Source organism: Cnephaeus nilssonii (genome assembly GCF_951640355.1).
Source record: "Cnephaeus nilssonii genome assembly, chromosome: 5".
Taxonomy (NCBI): domain Eukaryota; kingdom Metazoa; phylum Chordata; class Mammalia; order Chiroptera; family Vespertilionidae; genus Cnephaeus; species Cnephaeus nilssonii.
In genome coordinates this window covers 19,232,202-19,251,276 of record NC_137076.1, presented here as the reverse complement: position 1 = coordinate 19,251,276, position 19,075 = coordinate 19,232,202, and the positions used below count along the sequence as shown (strand labels likewise).

Below are 19,075 nucleotides of genomic sequence, written 5' to 3'. Positions count from 1 at the left end.
TAAATGTAAAACTTTGAAAAGAAAATGTAAGATTTGGCAAAGATTTCTTAGATGCAACAAAAAACAATCCTTAAAAAGAAAAACTGATAAATTGGACCTCATCAAAATAAAAAACGTCTGCTCTCCGAAAGACACTGTTAAGAGAATGGAAAGACAAGCCACGGACTGGGAGGCATAGCTCTGCCAAGCATCGGACTGGTTAGGGACTAGTACTCAGAATGCATGTCCACACCAAACGCCTGGGCAATGGCAAGGCCGTTCACTGAGGGCTGGACATCACCCAAGGACTCCAGATCCTCAGCTCTGTCTCCTGCAAAGCCCCCTGGTGACTGCCCGGTGCCCAGCCGGGCCCGAGCTCCAAGCTGGACGGCTTCTCCGGCAGGAAGGATCTGGATAGACAGGGACAGACTGCCCCCCAGGCAGCCCAGGCTCACCCAGCATTTCCCTGACTCCACCAAGGCAGAGGCGTGGGCCTTCTCCGGTCACTCCACCCACTGGGCACTCTTTGTACCCATTTCCTGTTCACGTGCAGGCATAATGCTAATTTAAGGGGAGTCACGGTAGACCCCAAACCCCCACCTTCTGGAACTCACTTTAATTTCCCATGTCCTCCTCTGCTGCGCCAAGGTCTGGTCTCCCTAATGCCTCAATGTCACTCTAATACCCCTTCCCTGGACCCTGGGCTCTACTCCTGCCCACGGTCACTCCTCTCGATGGCATCTACAGTCCGCAATTGTGTACACTCACTTCCTGTGCGGCAGGTGCCCAGCCCTCACTCTGGTTTGTGGTTGTCCGCAGACAGAACATCTCCGTTCCCTGCTGCTGGGTCCTCAGGCCCAGGCAGGGTGGGTGCCCACTTAGCAGCTGGAGAGCTGCAACACTGCAGGGGTAAGGGCCAAAGTCCTCAGTGGGGTGGGCCTGGGACTCACCGTTGGGACAGAAGAAAGCACTGTAGGTGTACGTGCGGGGCACTCCTTCGGGCTGAAAGAGAGAAATGGGGAAAACCGTGCTGGGTGGCAGTCAGGAGAGGGTGCAACTGCCCTCCCATGGCAGCGGCTCCAGCTCTGGACACGGCAGGGTGATGCCAACTTCACAGCTACACAGAACAGGACTGGGCTGCCCACCTCCCAGGCGCAGGTAGGGAAACTGAGGCTCCCGCTCCCTTCCCTGGGCTCTAGTCAAACAAAATCACCAACCAATCCTGGACTTGTCATGCTCCCCACACCCCCACTTGGCCTCCTGGCCACCCTCTTCCACCGGGCTCCCAGCCCAGCTTCCCTCTCGGGGTGGGGAACACTACAACTTGAAGGCTGCCATGACCTAAGGCCCCATCTGATGTCCTTCCGCACCCAGAAGGGGGTGCGGGCGTCTGCCAGGGACAGGGTCTCCATCCCACGGTCCGTCCCAAGCATCCCCCGTCTCCTGTCTCTTCCACCCATGCTCCTGCTCTGCCCTCCCACAGACATCTCCCAATAGCAGAAGACAGCTTGACAGGAGGCACCCAGAACTGAACCCAACAACATGCCCCTCAGAGTCTGGTGTGACCAGCACAGCCCCATGGGACTCTCAATTCTCAACACCTTTTATTCCACAAAACTAGTAAGTTGGGGCCACACTTTCCTAGAGAACCCCAGGCCGATTCGCCACGGCCGGCTCTGTGCCAGGGAGAGGGGCCAGATGTTGCAGTCTGCTGGCGAGGAAGCCCCTCCCTGCTCCAAGGCCCCGAGGGCCCCGAGGCCCCTGCGGAAAGAAACCAGGGAATTCCTAGGAATCGGAGCCCCGGCCAAGGGGCCCGGGGCGAGGGCGTGGGCTCACCTCGACCATCACGCTGCGCCTGAGGTGGTCCCGCCCGGTGGGGACCCTCCTGTCGGCGTGGCTCTCCTCTGCGTGTCTGCTGGGCTTCCCGTCCCGGCAGCAGCTTGTCTCTCCGTAAGCCAGGACTTTGGCTGCAGAGATGTGAGTGCTCAGTGCGGCTCTCAGAGCAGGGAGCTGTCCTGTCCCCCTTGGAGCACATATGCACATGTATGTGTGCGCATGCACGCACATGTGAAAGCTGCACGTTGTGTGTGTGCATATGCACTTGTGTGTCTGTGCATACGCGCGTTTGTGTGCACGCATGTGTGTGCGTTTGTACATGCATGCGTGCACACATGTGTGCTACATTGGTTTTGCACCTTAAGAACCCGGCTCTAGCAGGTAAGGCCTCAAGCCCCACCCTCAGGGGCCGCCTCCCCATGTGCAGACCATTCCCTCTGGCCTGCCTCCCCAGCTGCTGTCCTGCCCTTCAAGGCGGGCCCTCCCCGCACCTGCTGCCCCCCACCTCCCCCCGCACCTCGCCCATGCCTGTGGTCAGGGCCTGGGCCCCTGGGTGGCCAGGAGGGGGTGCCCAAAGAACAGGGCCCTCACCTGTGATGTTGCTGAGCCCCAGGTCGCTGAAGGCCAGGACCACCCAGATGGGCTCAGTCTCCCCAGAGGCCACGCACATCTTCTTGGTCAGATGACGTTTGCCCGGATGCCCGACAAACCGGACGCCCTTGGGAACGGAGATCTTCACATACACCTGCAGGGGGCGGGCTCATGGTGCCCGAGTCTGTGCGGCTCCCAGCCCTCCCCAAAAGCTGTGCCCTCCTGGGAAGCCCCCTTTCCAGTTCTAACCAGAACCAGTACTCGCAGGAGCCCCCTTCCCCCCTCAGCTCCCCACCTCCCACAGGTCTAGTTCCCCCTCAGACCAAGACCAGTTCAAGGGCGACCTCGCCACAGCCACCCCGGGGCATCGAATGCCGAGCCACCCCCCCCCCCCCCCCCCCCCCGTGCAGGCCCCACAGAGCAGTGCTCTGAGACGCTCTCCAACCACCGGGTCTACAGCATCGTAACAGCTCTGCGTGTGCATGCGTGTGCACCATGTGTCTCTGTGGACATGTGTCCCTGTAACCCCAAATCTAGGACAGGCTCTTGGCTCCACATCTGTTTGTCCAGCCAGCATAGATGAAGTACCTCGTGGGGGCAGGTGCCCTGCTAGGAGCTAAAGAAAGAGAACTGAATGAACCACCGAGCCTGTGGGAGTGAGTGGGACCAGGCTGAACGCTCACACCCAGCTTATAGATAGGAACACTGAGGCGGAGTGAGCTGGTAGTTTAGCCAAGCTAAAGCCCAGCGGGTCCTCTGAGGAAAGTGAGGCAAAGAGGTGTTGAGACCACGCCCCAGCCCCCAGCAGCCTCGGCGCCCTTCAGGCCACACATTCCAACCACTCCCTTGACAGATGTCCTTGTTTTTTCAGGAAAAGCCAGAAATCTGTGTGGGAGGAGTAACAGCTCAGTTCCCACAGTGTCTCTGGGGTAGGGCCACAGCTCACATCGCCTGCTGTCGGTGTGAAATAAGCCAGAAGCCCGGGGGACGCTGTGCACATGGGCAGGGCCTGGAGAGGGCCAGCTGGCCGGCGGAGGCTGACACCTGCGGCCGGAACTCTGGGCCAACCTGCAGAGAGCGGCAGGCTTGCTCCGAGCTGGACCCCTGACCCTGTGCCCCGCTTACCTCTCCGCCCCGGCCTCAGTTTCCAATCGCCGCCCCTGAGAGCTGCCTCGAACCACTGGGAGCCCTCCTCGCCTCCCTTCCTCTCACCCTCCAGCGGGCATCCAGGCAGAGACGGGGCTCAAAGACGACAAGGTCAGGGAGGATGGTCTCCCCAAGCTGCACCGAATCAGGGCCCCCCAAACACCCCTTCCCCACTGTGCCCCTACCAGGTCTTGGTCCTCAAGGGTCCCTCCACCTCACCTGCCGTCCTTCCCTGTCACCAGGTTCTGAAATCCCCCAGCCTCCAAGGTCAGCCTCCTCCAGGGGAGCTGCTATGGGTTGAACTGTGTCCCCAGAAAAGATACGGTGAAGTCCTAACCCCCATGACCTGTAAATGTGACCTTATTTGGAAATAGAGTCATCGAATTACAATGAGATCTTAGTGTGGACCCTAATCCAATATGACGGGGGTCCTTCCTTATAAAATTTGGACACAGACATTCACAGAGGGAAGGTGGCCCCGTGAAGACAGGGCAGAGATGGGAGTGACGCAGCCACAAGCAAAAGGAACACCAGGGTTGTGGCAGCCACCAGAGGCCAGGAGAGCCATGCCGGAGGCCAATTCCAGCGTGTGAGCAGGGCTGAATCATCTGGGAATGGCTAACGGCATTTCCCCAAACCTGAAAAGGATGCATAAATGATTGCTGCCAGACAGCTGAGGGCATCTTAATATACATGTTATTGCCTCCTACTGGCCAAACACCTGAACAGCCGAAGGCAATTCCCCAATCTGACCATGGATTCTGTACCTAACCCTACCCTTTGATGTGTGTATCTACCTCGCCTTGGGACAAATTGTGTTAATAAAAAGCAAGGGGTCCTGAGACGAGGAGAACTTAGTTCCTTTAGCTAAGTCTTCTCTGACTCCCCATAATGCCTTCCAAAGTTATGTTTCGTCTCTGGACTCTTATTGAATTTACGCACAGCGCCTTCTCCAGGTTCCTGAACCCTTCTTGATGCTGGATCAAGACCACCGGCATTAGCGCCATGCAACACTCTCCCTCAGAGCCTCTAGAACGAGCCAACTCTGCCCACACCTTGACCTTGGACTCTGGCCTCCGGAACTGTGAGAGGATACATTTCTATTGGTTTAAGCCACCTGGTTTGTGCTACTCCATTATGGCTGCTACAAGAAACTGATACAGAAGCCTTTTCCATTTCCTCCAAGAGGGAGCTGTGGCCCCCACTGCACAACCCCCGCCCCAGACGGGTGTATGAATTTCAGTGTCCAGAAATAAAGATCGATGCTGCAGCTGCGCCTGTTCACGTTCACATCGTCTATGATGGCTTTCCTGCTGCAACAGCTGCGACCGAGACCAATATGTACGATCAGGCCCTTGACAGAGGAAGTGTGCCGACCCCTGCTCCATGCAGGCCAGGCGTCAGGCCGGGGGCTCCGTGGCATCTGCACCCCCCACCCTGCCAGGCACACATCCCCACCCAGCCCCGCCCCAGCTTAGGTGGCTCCTGCCTCTGCCTCCTCAACAACACAGATGCTGTCCACTCCAGACCCCACCCTGTTTCCCAATATCACAGATGCCATTCCCACGGCCCCAGGATGAGCCCACTTCCCATACCTCCCCAATACCACAAATGCTCACCCCATGGCCTCTCCAGGATGACCCCATCTTTCCCCTGCTTCCCTGATAGCAAAGATGCTATGCCCCCTCCAACATCCCCTGGATGACCCTCCCTCCCCCACACGTCCTGATATCATGGATGCTGGCCCTGCAGCAGGAAGGGCTGTGCGGGGCGGGCTCAGTACCTCCATGCAGGTGTCCATGTAGTTGTAGATGCTGAGCGGGATCTTGACCTGCTCCCCACGGACCACTTGGGGGGGCAGCGTGAAGTCCACAAAGAAGGGTTTGAAGGTCTTCAGCAAGGAGGGCGTGGCGATGCCCAGGCCCCACGCCGAGGACAGACCCACCGCCTCGCCCACCCAGCTGGTGATGGAGTCGGGGACCTGCACGCTGAACGTCTCCTCGCCAGACGGGTCACTGCGGAAAGATGGACAACCTGTGGGGCCCTCTCCGGGGCCATGCTGCCGCGGCCAGGTGGGAGCAGATGGCTCTAGCCACACGGCCTAAGCCCAGGGAGGTACCCCCTGCAGCTGGGAAATAATAATCTAAGACACCATGAGTATGTGACAGCAGAAAGCCGCCCCTCTGCCTTGACTCACCGTAATCAGAAATGTGAATGGCTCTCAGGATGAGAGCCCACAGGCCCCCAAAATACGAGTTCAGAGGTACAAACTTTAGCAGGGCATGCTCCGCCCAGTTTACAGGAGAAGATGCTGAATCGAGGGGACCACTCACTTAGGGCATGCTTGTGAGTCCCAGAAAGGTGTGTCCCTGTCCTGACCCCTGTACCTGTGAATGTGGCCTTATTGGGAAACAGGTCTTTGCAGATGTTAACATGAGTTCATGCTGGAGGAGGTGTTCCCTAACCCAATAGCAGGCGTCCTTATAAGAAGAGGGAACTTCTGCCGAAACCGGTTTGGCTCAGTGGATAGAGCATCGGCCTGCGGACTCAAGGGTCCCAGGTTCGATTCCGGTCAAGGGCATGTACCTTGGTTGCGGGCACATCCCCATTAGGGGGTGTGCAAGAGGCAGCTGATCGATGTTTCTCTCTCATCGATGTTTCTAACTCTCTATCCCTCTCTCTTCCTCTCTGTAAAAAATCAATAAAATATATTAAAAAAAAAAAAAGAAGAGGGAACTTCTGATACAAAGGGGGAAAGGCCATGGGAAGACAAGGCAGACACAGGGGCAGGGGGCCATGGGGAGACAGAGGCAGACATTGGGGTGATGTGGCCACAAGCCAAGGACACCTAGAGCCCCCAGAAGCTGGAAGAGACAGTGAAGGATCCTCCCCTAGAACCTCCGGAGGGAGCTCAGCCCTGCCGACACCGTGCTCTCAGACTTTTGGCCTCCAGAACCGTGAGAGAATAAATTGTTTTAAGTCCCCCGGCTCGTGATCATGTGTTACCGCAGATCCAGGAAACTGATATAGTAACCCCCCAAGAAGAAAGAAAGACCATAAAAAGGCTTATCAATAATTTTTAAATTGATCACATGAAACAATATTTTGGGCATATGTAAAATATACACTGAGTGGCCAGATTATTATGATCTCTGAACGTATAATAATCTTTTTTTTTAAATATATTTCTTTATTGATTTCAGAGAGGAAGGGAGAAGGAGAGAGGGATAGAAACATCAATGATGAGCGAGAATCATTGATCGGCTGCCTCCTGCACGACCCCCACTGGGGACTGAGCCCGCAACCCAGGCATATGCCCTTGGCTGGAATCGAACCTGGGACCCTTGAGTCGGCAGGCTGATGCTCTATCCACTGAGCCAAGCCGGCCAGGGCTGAACGTATAATAATCTTGCCACTCAGTGTATATCCTATATAATAAAAGGCTAATAGGCAAATTGTCCCCTCGACCAGGAGTTCGACCAGCAGGCAGGCCGGCCAACTGCCCATGTCCCCTCCCCCTGGCCAGGCTGGCCAGACCCCACCCATGCACGAATTCATGCACCAGGCCTCTAATCCTACATAATAAAATGATAATATGTAAATTACCATCACTCCGCTACGCCCACGATTGGGCCAGCAGGAGGCGCAGGGGGCGGGACTCAGGGTGGCCGGGGTAGCTGATTGGGCCAGCAGGACGCTGAGCTCGCGGTGCCACTGGCGCTGCGAGCTCAGCGTCTGTGTCATGGCTGCGCCGGAGGCTTTCGGAAGGCCTGGTGCACCGGCGGACAGCCAGCCCGCTGGTGCACCAGGTGCATGATTAAATCATGCACTGGGCCTCTAGTATATATATATATATACATATATATATATATATACACACACACACACACACACACACATACACACATACTGAGTGGCCAGATTATTATGATCTCTGAATGCATAATAACCTGGCCACTCAGTGTATAATTCAAATGAACTCCACCTGTTTCCTTTTACGCCTCTGACATGGCACTAGGAGGTTTGAAATCACACATCTGACAGCACTGCTCAAACCCAGGCCAGACCCTCCCTGCCCCCGCCAGAGGCACACTGATGGCTCTAGGATGGCTCTGGGGACAAACGCTGTTGTCTCCTCTGCAGTTCCAGGATGTCCTTCTGCGATTGGCCTTGGCATCTGGCGCAAAAGTGCTCGTTGGAAAATAAAACCTTTAACCCGAGAAGCCTAAGAACGGAAGCCAGAGTCGCTCCTGGGCTGGCAGAGGCCAGGCTGCTGCTCCTCACCTGCCCGTCCACCTCTGTCCACTTCCGGAGCCTGACCAGGCGGGCCTCACGGGGCAGCCAGACACCCCAGCCTACAGCTTGCAGAGACCACACTGCCCGTCAGGCCCCGCCGTGCCTGCGTACCTATCGCCCCTTCTGTGAGGGTCACCCGCTGCCGCCCCCTCCACAGCTCAAGCCCAGCCTCTTCCCAGCTGGCAGGACTTTCATGGTGTAGTATGGTCACCGCCAACAGAGGGGGAGGGAGCACCTCAAATCTCAAGTCTCAAATCCCTGGTTGCAACCCTATGTGGCTCTCCACATTCCCCACACCAGCCCACGCTGCCTTCACCCCCACAGAGCCCCTCCTCTAGGCCCTCCCAGCTCTCTCCAACCTGCTCTGGTCCATGCTGGTCCTGCCACCTGGACACCTTCCCTTTCTTGTTTGTCCATCTCGTGGGACTCAGCTCAGGCTCCACCTGCTCTGGGTGGCTCTCCAGCTTCTCCAAAGGGCTCCTCTTCTGCCTCTGGAGCCCCGTGCCCAGCCCGTCATGAGAACACGAAGCTTCGGTAGGGTTGGTGCCAGGAATGGTACCACATCACCCCTTGTCTTGGTACCATTCTTGGCACCAAAAGCAGATACACAATTGAATGATGATGGCCAGACAGCCCATCTTAAGTCTGGGGTCCCAGAGCAAAACGCAATAATCTGGATCTATTCTGACCGGGAGTTAAACCTTCCCACAATGGGCACACACACATCCGTGGAAGCAGCCCGAGGAACCCCGGCGGCAGTGAGCTCGGTTCTGGGCGGAGCACGTGCCATGTGCCTCGTGGCACCTCGTGCCTAGAAGGGGGACCTGGCTCAGGAGGCGGCCCCCCGGTGGCCCGGGGTCTTCAGGCCACCACTACCTTCTACTAGTGCCACTGGGGTCTCATACTGAGCATTGCAAGAAAAAAGCCGATGGCATGCGGCAGGAATTTGCCAGGGCCCTGCTGCTTCAGGAACTAAAAGGGGGAAAACGCGGAAAGGAAATGTGCTGAGAAAAGCAGGCTGTGTTTTGGGCAGGAGTCCGAGTCCCCTGAGGCGTGAGGAGGAGGTGGGTGGGGTCGAGTTCCTGTTCCAGGGAACTGTAATGGTTTTAATGAGCTCGTTCTGCAAACAGGGCGGATAGAGTTACCCCCAGAGGGAGCCGCGGGAGGCACAGAGCCCTTACATTTTAAATGTCACGGGCAGATGTCAGAGGCTGCAGCAGGATTCAGGGCTGGCTTCATGGCTTTGGGTTTTATGTGCTAGAAAAAGATGCCCCAGGTCTCACTCAGAGGTGGGTGTCGAGCTGCAGGCGAATCCCCTGGGAACCGTCTGGACTTATGTGAATGCCCCAGCGCGGCCCACAAAGACAGCGAAGGAAGGGAGCTTTCCTGTACCTGATGTTGAGACAGCGCCAAATCCAGGTTTCCGGGAAAAATGTCCTTTTCCTCTTCTCTGCTCTATGGGGGGGGAAAAAAAGTAATTAAAGGTCCATGGTCGTAACTTAATTCTGTTCCCTGGCAGGTTAGCATTCTACTCCATTAGGACGTAACATGTTAATTCGCTTATCAGTTAATATTCTACTCCATTAGGACGTAACATGTTACTTCTCTGACCCGGCAGGGTTAACGTTCTACTTGATTAGGGCCAGAAGTGAGGCATCCGAGGCTTGGCAGGGTCGCCTTCAAATGAGAGTGCTTCAGTTCGGAATTTAGAAGGTGAGAAGGGCCGCAGGGACCACCCCAAACCCTCCCCTTGGGTTTGCCCCGTTTTTCTTCACCTTCACATGAGCTCTTCCCCACCCCCAACCACTCCCCTTTGCTCAGAGCGCCTTTCCTCACTGGTCCGTCCTCAGAAGCCTCACGCTCCCCCTTCCCTGGGGGCTGTGCCTTCACTTAAAAATAATAAGAAGCCCAACTCGAAATTTAGCAAAACGGCTCAGAATTTAAAAAAATGGTCACATTCTTTCAACCTGTAATACCTCTCCTAGGAATGCCCCCTGGAAATACCCACAAACACCTGTGACAAGACAGACAGATGGAGTAGTTCGTGGCAGCCCGGTGAGAATTAGCAAACAGCTGGAATCTCCATCAGCAGGGGGCTGGTTAGTCACATGACACTACATTCATAGAGCAGAATAGTGTATGTCGGTGAAAAAGAGGGAGACACTAGTAAGCATATACTGTATGTACTGACAGGGACTGTCTCCAAGACGTATTATTGACTTAAAAAAGGGAGGTACAAAACAGTATTATAGTCTCCTCCCATTTATGTTTTTTTTTTTAAATCCTTATATATGCAACCAAAAATTCTAGAAGGGTATCTAAGAAATTATTGGCCATGGCTGTCTCTAAGAAGGGAATACAAGACTCTTAGATGGGAGACTTCTGCTTCAGTATATAACCTTTCATACTGTCTGAAAAAATTTTAACCACATGCACACGGTTGAAAAAACATCTTGTCCTCGGATTAAGAATGTTATCCAGCCCTGACCGGTTTGGCTCAGTGGATAGAGCGTCGGCCTGCGGACTGAAAGGTCCCAGGTTCGATTCCGGTCAAGGGCATGTACCTTGGTTGCGGGCACATCCCCAGTAGGAGGTGTGCAGGAGGCAGCTGATGGATGTTTCTCTCTCATCGATGTTTCTAACTCTCTATCCCTCTCCCTTCCTCTCTATAAAAAATCAATAAAATATATTTTTAAAAAAGAATGTTACCCAATTACGAAAAGGCACAGACACCTGCTTTTTAAGGCATTTCCTGTGCCTGGCGCATTGGGATTTAGTTGCCCTTTTGTGGTTTGGGGTTTCAGAAGGCTGCTTCCAGGCCAAGCTCTCCGGCCCCTGGGGCAGTGGCTGACGGGTGGAGCCTGAGGGGCCAGTACTCACCTCCCTCACCCAAACCACATCCCAGAAATGCCTCCGAGTGCATCCACACTGCCACAGGAGGAGCCTGGTCTGCCACACCCTGATCTGGAATTTGGAAGCTCAGATCCTTGTGGGCCTGCCTTACTCCGGCTAACTGAGCGGCCCGGGCAGGAAGAACCCAGGGACCCAGGCACCCAGGAGCCATGCAGAGGGGGCTGGCGGATTGGGAAGGCTCTCAGTTTAGGCGGAGAAAGCTTGAAAGGTGACGAGGGCTTTCATGGGTAGGCCCATCAGAGCGGAAGGCCCTCTGGTCCATTTCTGGTTCAGAAAAAGGGCCGAGGAGCCTGCCGCCCATCCTCAGGGTCTCTGGAGAGAGCCAGATACGGAGGGACTGCTGACTACATCGACCCCATTCCTGGCCCCCTTTGGCTGTGTGCCCCCTCTCAGAGGAATAGGTGGGAAAGAGGACATCCAAGGCTTGCCCCCCTCCCCACCCCGTCTCAGCTCACATGCCCTTAAATCCAGAGAGTGGGGAGGCAAAGTCTTCAGAGCACCCTTCCCCTTCCCAAGCTGCTGGCTAAGAGCCGTGATTGAGAAGCTGGTGGCAGAAGCAAAGGAATGAAGCGGGTGGGAGAAAAAAGAGGTAGGCAATAGGGGAGCAGAAGGGAGGGGACAAAGGGGGAAACAGGTGAGAAGAGAAAACATCACCTCCTGTAAAACAAAGGTTTCCATAACTCCAGGGACAAAGCCACAAATCTGAGGAAGATATGTGAATGCCTCTCTCTCAATAATTGGTAAGTTAGCAAACAAACTAACAAAAGATGAGTAAGGATATGGAGGATCTGGATACCACCATCAGTAGGCTTGACCAAAAGTATGCATAGAGAGCCCTGTACCCAATGATAGGGGTTAGGATAGTCAAATAGACATGAGCATTTACACACACTGGCAATATAGTCAGTCTCCAAAATAAAAACTAGACAATAGATATCATACAGACCATGCTCACTGAATATGATGCACACTTGAAACAAATTTATAAAACACATTAAAAAAGCACTTGAAAAGTTTAAAAACTTCTGGACAACAGCTCAGAAAGGGAATAGTCTGAGCTATAATGGAAACACGTACAGAACAACTCAGGTGCAGCCAAAGCAGTACTCCGAGGGAAATTCATAGCCTTCAAAAGGCTTAAACCTTTAGAGTTAAAATAAGAAAGACTGAAAAGTAATTCTTTGGTTTCAACTTGAGAAGGTAGAGATTTGGAGAGGAAGGAGGAAGAGAAAGAAAAAGAAGCAGGGGAAAGAGAAAGGGTAATAGAATTTTCCAAGCAGAGTCTCTGGGAGATGGAGGATCAAGCCCCAGCTTCCCTCCCTGTCCTGATCCTTCTCCCCTGATGGACCTTCCTCTCTCTATAACCCCAACCCATGCACTGGAACGTGGCTAAAAATGGGGAAGGGTAGAGCTGAATGCTCAGTGCCCAGCCCACTATGTAAGTAGTGATTTTGTCCCCAAGAGGACAATGGGTGATGCCTGAAGACATTTTTGCTTGTCACAACTGGGGGAAATTGATGCTACGGGCATCTGATGGGTGGAGGCCAGGGATGCTACTCAATACCCTACAGTGCATGGGTCGGCCTCACCACAAAGAATGATCTGGCCCCAGCCTTTTTTTTGGTTAGTTTTTATTTTTATTTTTTGGCCACAGCCTTAGATGTCAACAGGGTGACGTTAGAAAACCCTGCTCGAGGCAGCGGCAATTACCTGGGAGGTTGCCTGGAGGATGCCACTGCCATCAGACTCCCGGTGTGGGGTTGGAAGGTGTGGACAGCCTCGTCGGTGTACAGGCCACCATCCTGCCGGTGGTTCAGGCTCACCAGGTCAGTCATCACCACCAGTCCTGTTTCCTAGACAACAGACAACATCCAGACCCACAGTGGGGAAGTGGATGTAACGTCCCCCAACAGTTCTCATCACCCTGAGGCCACTGACCCAACATTGCTTCTGTGTCGTGGCCCTGCAGCAGGCTTGGTGACCTGGACTGAGGGGGTCATGGCACCCAGTGACCATCCAGGACAGAACAGAGGGAAGGCCAATACATTTGTGGCTCAGACACAACAGTCCATATGCCGTATGATTCCATTTATATGAAATGTCCAGAACCGGCAAACCCACAGAGACAGAAAGCAGATGGGTGGTTGCCAGGGCTGGGGAAGGGGAAATGGGGAGTGACTGCTGATGGAGATGGGGTTTCCTTTTGGGGTGAGGGAAATGTTTTGGTACTAATAGAGACAGTGGTTGCGTAGCATTGCAAATACACTAAATGCCAATGAATTGTTCACTTTAAAATGGTTAAATTTCCTGTTGTGTGACTTTCACACACACACACAAAACCAACTGTTGTAGTGCCTGATCCGACCAAGGGCCAGTGACTGTTAAATTATCTTCATCACTCTGCTGATTATTGGGACAACTGGATTGGGGGAAGCCCCGTCCTGGACCGGCTGACTCTGCTTTGTGCACAGAAATGTGAACCTAGTTACTCTGACTCAGAAACAGCGCCTCCTAATTCCCAAAGCTTTCAGGACCCAGGGGTTCAAATCGCCCGGCATTCAACAAGCATGTAATTGAAATGTCATTTGTTCCAACGTAGATATATAGGTATAGAGAGATATGGAATAAATACATTTTAGCTAATATAGCAAAATAAGTCATTTGTTCAAATATACTATACTAGCGTTCCCGTTGCAGGAAAAATCCTGCTATAGGGTTTCCTGCTGCACTCTACCCCGCCCCGCCTCTGCTCCTCCCTTGTCCCCCTGGCCCGCCTTCTCCGCCAGCCCTCCCCGCTCTCCTTCCTTCTCTCACGGCCCCACCTCCGCTCCTCCCTTCTCCTCCCCCCCGGGCTTGCTTGCTTCTCCGCAGCTTTGCTCCCTTCAGCATCTCTTGGCTTCTTTCTAAGCTGTCTTGATATGCAAATTAGCCGCCATCTTTGTTGGGGTAATTTGCATACTTGTCCTGATTGGTTGGTGGGCAGGCTTGGCTGGTGGGCGTGGCTTGGGCGTAGTGAAGGTGCGGTCAATTTGCATATTTGTCTATTATTAGGTAGGATCTGTCTTACATATGTAATTTTTAAGATAATTTTTTAAAAACTATTACAAGCAAAAGGTTAATTGTGAGATCTAGGTGGTAGGTATACAGGGGTTTATAAATTTGTTCAACTTTTCCATAATGAAAAGTTCCATAGTAAAAACGGCGTGGGGGCGGGGAGGGGAAGGGAGGATGCCTGTTTAAAACTGGGAAGAAAAGCACCTTCAGATGGGGCACGCATTCGAGTGGAGACCATCGGCATGTAAGGTGGGCCCCCAGCCTGACCTAGACTGACAGACCTAGACTGGCCCTTGTACATATGGCGGCTGCCGGCACCAGCCCCGCCCTTGTAGCCAGGAAGGAGAGGAAGGAGAGGGGTGGACGGGAGCTACAGATGCCACTGCGAGTGAACCCACCACCTGAGAACACAGCCATCTCCTCCCCACGCGAAGGTTGTCCTTCCAGCAAAGCCCCTGAACATCACTGCTCCCTATCAAGTTCAAGTTGTCGGTCCGTGCTGAAAACCGTTCTACTCTCATCTGCCTTGCACAATGGGGGGGTGGGGGGGTTGTGGGGGGGGGGTCCGCTTACGAGCTTTCACTGGGGAGGATCGCAAACAAGTTCTGCAGCAGTAAGTTTGGGAGCCTCCACCCCCACCCAACTCTGTCTCCCCAAGACCCTTTGTTTCCAAACGAGAAGTGCACAGAAGTGGGTTCCCAGACCACCTCTCCTTACGGCGAAGGCAAACCCGGAGTCCTTGGTGACGCCCCCGAGCCAGGGGAAGACGAAGGAGCGGCGGCGGCGGCGGCGGGCGGTCAGCCCAGCCCACCAGAGGGGTCCGTCCTCCCACGACACCCTGAAGGCATCAGAAACATCGTAATCTTCCAATTCCTGGAAAACCTACAGGCAAGGGGGGAGGGGGGACCCGTCAGCTAAGGGTTTCTTCTCAGCCCACACTGGCTCTCCTGGGTCTGGCATTAAAAATAACACAAACGGAGCCCCTTTAAAACGGAGCCGGAGCGGCCATGCCAGAGGAACTGCTTTGCACGACTTATGCCTCCAACGTTTGGAATGTTAAAACCGGGCAAAATAACCTGTGGCCTGGGCCTAAGGCAACATTGTGCCCCAAAGAACTGTTTGCAAAGATAACAAGAAAGCAGTTATCATAACTACCAGGCTTATGACTACTAGACTGAAAAAATGTAAAAACTGTCTAGAATTAGCATCACTACGTTATGTTATCTGCACCAACAGAAAGGCCTTCCTCCTACACATGTAATGATCCCCCCTCCCTTTCTCATCAACACCCTTTGCCTTTGTCTCCCAACCGGGCACTATTTGGGCTTCTCCCTGAATCAGTGAGTCCCTAATAGCTCTTCTTATTGATCTAGAATAAACGCTTGTTGCCTCTCACTTTGAAATTCCTCTTGTTTTTAGGTTGGTAGTAGCATTAGCCCATTTTAAAGATGGGCAGACTGAGGCCGGAGAGGTGAGACCCGAACCAAGTCACGCCGCAAAAGGTCTTCTGAATTGGACTCCAAGATCTTTCAACTGCACAGAAGCAGCGAGCAGGAGTGGGTTCACTGAGAAACGAGCCCCATGGAGAGAGAGTATGTGGATTCACACCGGGCTCTTCACTTGCCGAAAAGCAAGAGACCCCCTGTGGAGGTCTGGGAACCCGGCACTCACCTGGGCGGGAGTCAGCCGAAAACCAGACCTCAGCAGGTAGACGCTCTTATCAACCACGGCGACACACGCGCAGCTGCCCCTGGCGGCCTTGACCCGCACGTCAACAACCTCCCCGGGCTGGGTCTCGTTCACGGAATACGTCAGTGAAACCTGGACCCAAACACAGCAGAGCAATCAGGAGCTTGGCCCAAACCTCCCAAACGCCCACTTACCCTCTCCCGCTGCCTAGAAGCGTCGGTCCTCGCTAGCCCATCCAGGTGAGGACACAAGGGGAAGGCAGCGTGACAGGAACTGAGCTGGTGCAACTGGGACATTCTGTGCACAGGAGGGGAGGGCGGGCCTGGGGGACAGGCGCTGGCCGAGGGCATGTGGCAGCCAGTTTTGAAGGGTGCAGGGAGAGGGCAGGCTGAGCCTGCTGTTGGGGCGTAAGCGGTGTCCCTTAGGCCGGAGCCCAGGGGGGTCAGAGAACAGCTTTCCCTGTGTGTGCTGAACGCAAATCCCCATCTGGGTGACTTCTGGAGAAGCTCCAGCTAAGATGCAACTTATTCCCGAAGGTAGGGCAGCCCTTACAAGTCCTGCCTGTGACGCCACCGTGTGGCAGCTGTGCACGGCCCACCCTGCATTGACACCCTGGGGTTCCCAGCCCTGGACGGCGATGGCACCTCCCCCACCCCACGACCCCGTTGGGATCCCGATGTTCTACCTGGTTTTCAAAAAAAGTCTCCACAGGGAACTGGAGGCTGTCGGCAACCCCTTCTCCGTTCTCCCTGACGTAGAAGACCAGCAGGCGGCTGAGGGGGACCATGCTGGGGGTCACGGCCAGTTGGAGAGAGGTCATGCACACACTGAGCTCGGCTGCTGGGGCTGGAGGGGGCTCTAAGACAAGCCAAAGGTGGGAGAGGTGGGAGAGCCAGCACTCCACAGTGGGACCACCGATGCCCGGCTGCACAACACAGGGAGGGGCTGGCTCAGGCCCAGTGCTCAGGAGGGAAGGGAAGCAAAGCCCCAGAGTACGAAGGTACCAGAGCCCCACGTGGGCCAGCAGCTCTCACCCAGGGCGATGCTGCCCCCTAGGGGCCACTTGGCGATGTCTAGGGACATTTGTGGTTGTCACAACTTGGAGGGGCTACTGGCATCTGGGGGGTGGGGGGGCTGGCATACTGATCAACACCCTGCAGTGCACAGGGCACAGAATGATCCGCCCTAAACACCAGCAGGGCCAAGGGTGAGAAAGTGACTTAGCATGAGAGAGGAGACCCTGTCTTCCTGCTTCCTGTCTATCTATGAATCTATGCATCTATCTACCCATGAGTCTACCTATCTATCTATATCTATCTATCTATCTATCTATCTATCTATCTATCTATCTATCTACCTACCAATCCGCAAATCAATTTGTCTGTCTGCCTGTCTATCTATAAGTCTATCTATCCATGAATCTATGTATCTACCTATGCGTCAATCTACCCATGAGTCAGTCAGTCTGTCTAGCTGGCTGTTTGGGTATCTATCCATCCATCCATCCATCCAACCATTCATCCATCATGCTTTCCACTTCCCTTCCTTCCTTCCATCCATACATCCATCTGTCTGTCCTTCTATTCACCCATCCATTCCTCCATCATCTGTCTGTCTATCTATCTATCTATCTATCTATCTATCTATCTATCTATAAATCTACCCATCTATCTCAGGGATTCTCACCCACGGTGACTTTCCTCCCAAGGGACATTGGTGATGTCCGGGACTGTTAGGCTGTCACACTGCGTGTGGATGGCTTGTTACTGACATCTGCTGGGTGGAGACCAGGGATGTTGTTTCACACCCTATGGTGCCCAGGACATCCCACCACAGAGGATGACTTGTCCTCAAGTTTCCATAGTCCCCACGTTGGAGATCCTGCTTTAGGCAAAAGGGCTGTGAAGAGGAAGACCCTGGGGCAGAGGTGGGGCTCATGAGGAGCACATGGAGTCAAGGAGAAGAAAAAAACAGGATTCCTAGGAGCGGCAACAGCCTGGGCAAAGGCTGAAGGGGCTGGCAGAGGCACCATAGCAGAGTGTGGGCCAATGCAGGGCCCCGCCTACTGCCCCTGCCCCTGCCCCTGTCCCCTGCGGACACACAGTAAGGACCTCTCCCCCTGGAGCAGCCGGCCACCCTGCCATCCTGGCCCCAGCCCCGTCTCACCAGGGACACGTGCCCTGCGCCCTGAGGCAGGCTCGCCTCTTGGCTGTGTCTTGGCTTACCCCTTCTTTCCAGGGCACCTGTCCCAGTCTCCACGGCTGAGAAGGAGGGACAGGACCTCCCGCCTGCAGCCAGCTCACCTGTCTCCGAAAGGTGTGTTAAGCGAATCGGTTTCTCCGGGGCTGCCCGCCTGCTTCTCTGCTGGGTGACGTGGGCAGGCTGCTGGCCTGAGAGCACGATGTTGCCCCGTGCAGCCACCTCGTAGTGCAGGGTGAAATTGCAGGGACATGTGGACGTCACGGAAAAACGGGCTTCTTCCCCGACCTGCGGGAAACATACAGCGTGGCTGGCCCTGCCTAGTACCCACGCCTGGTACCCACGCCACAGCCCACCCTGGGAGACGGCCACTCTGGGGCGACCGGGCGGCTGGGAAGGCTAAGGGAGGAGAGCTGGCCTTAGGGCGGGTCGCCTGTGTCCCGTCCTGGCTGTGGCCATGTCCCCGACAGCCTCACTGCTGCTCTACAAACGGGCTCTCGTGCACATGAAATGCCATCCTGGGGCTCTCCACGAGGTGTCGTGTAGTAGAGAATTTAACGGGGTCCAAAGAGAGGTCTGGCCTTTGCCCTCAGCTCCTAACAGGTGGTCTCCAAACCCCTGAGGTGTCCTGCCGAATACGTGTCTTTGCTTACCCACGGTCTTGGGCCACGCAGTTATGGTGGGGGCCGTGCTCTCAGTTTCACCTCTGGATGGGCTGGGACTGAGGCCAGCCATGCAGTGGCCAGCTGTGTCTAGGGAACTGACCCCCAATAAAAACCCTGGGCATGGAGGCTCAGATGAGCGTCCTGGTGGGCAGTACATCATGCATGTGGTCATACATTTTTTCCTGGGAAAGTAACACAGTCCATGACTCCGTGGGGAGAGGACGATGGAAGCTCACCTTCAGAACGTTCCTGGACCCTGCCTCTTTCTGGGCTGATTTTAATCTGTGTCTTTCACTGTCATAAACCATAACTGTGAGCACAACGGCTTGCAGTGAGTCTGTGAATTCCTCCTCGAAGTTAGAAAACCTGAGGATAGTCTGGGGACCCCCAAACTCTGCAATTGGTGTCAGGAGAGAGGGTGGTCTTGGGACATTCCCCTAACTGTGCAGGTGCCAGTGCTGGCAGTGGGCTGGCCCTTCTCATGGAACACAGGCACTCATTCCGAGGAACACCCCATGGCTGGAGGGATGGGGGCTGCAACACCAGCATCAGCATTGGCGCTGCGGGGGCCTGTGCAGGTCCCCTGGAGGCACGGGAGCAAGCACGCCTGAAGCCTTACCTGCAGGGGGCGGGAGGGAGGCTGCAGCTGCAGGTAGCACTGGCTCGGGGAGTACCAGCTGCTGAGAGACAGGTAGCTGGGCAGGTAC

General features: G+C 54.7%; 1 protein-coding gene across 1 annotated transcript in view; it reads right to left on the bottom strand.

Moving 5' to 3' along the window:
- Positions 1–19,075, bottom strand: part of CPAMD8 (C3 and PZP like alpha-2-macroglobulin domain containing 8) — a 63,667-nt gene that overhangs the window by 20,847 nt on the left and 23,745 nt on the right. The window contains exons 13-23 of the mRNA XM_079772746.1: positions 18,988–19,074; positions 17,808–17,991; positions 16,190–16,362; positions 15,487–15,636; positions 14,533–14,697; positions 12,472–12,614; positions 9,241–9,303; positions 5,336–5,567; positions 2,407–2,560; positions 1,816–1,946; positions 930–981 (exon numbers count right to left, since the gene is read on the bottom strand). Coding sequence (XP_079628872.1) covers positions 930–981; positions 1,816–1,946; positions 2,407–2,560; positions 5,336–5,567; positions 9,241–9,303; positions 12,472–12,614; positions 14,533–14,697; positions 15,487–15,636; positions 16,190–16,362; positions 17,808–17,991; positions 18,988–19,074 — 1,534 coding nt within the window. The remainder of the gene's footprint in view (positions 1–929; positions 982–1,815; positions 1,947–2,406; positions 2,561–5,335; positions 5,568–9,240; positions 9,304–12,471; positions 12,615–14,532; positions 14,698–15,486; positions 15,637–16,189; positions 16,363–17,807; positions 17,992–18,987; position 19,075) is intronic.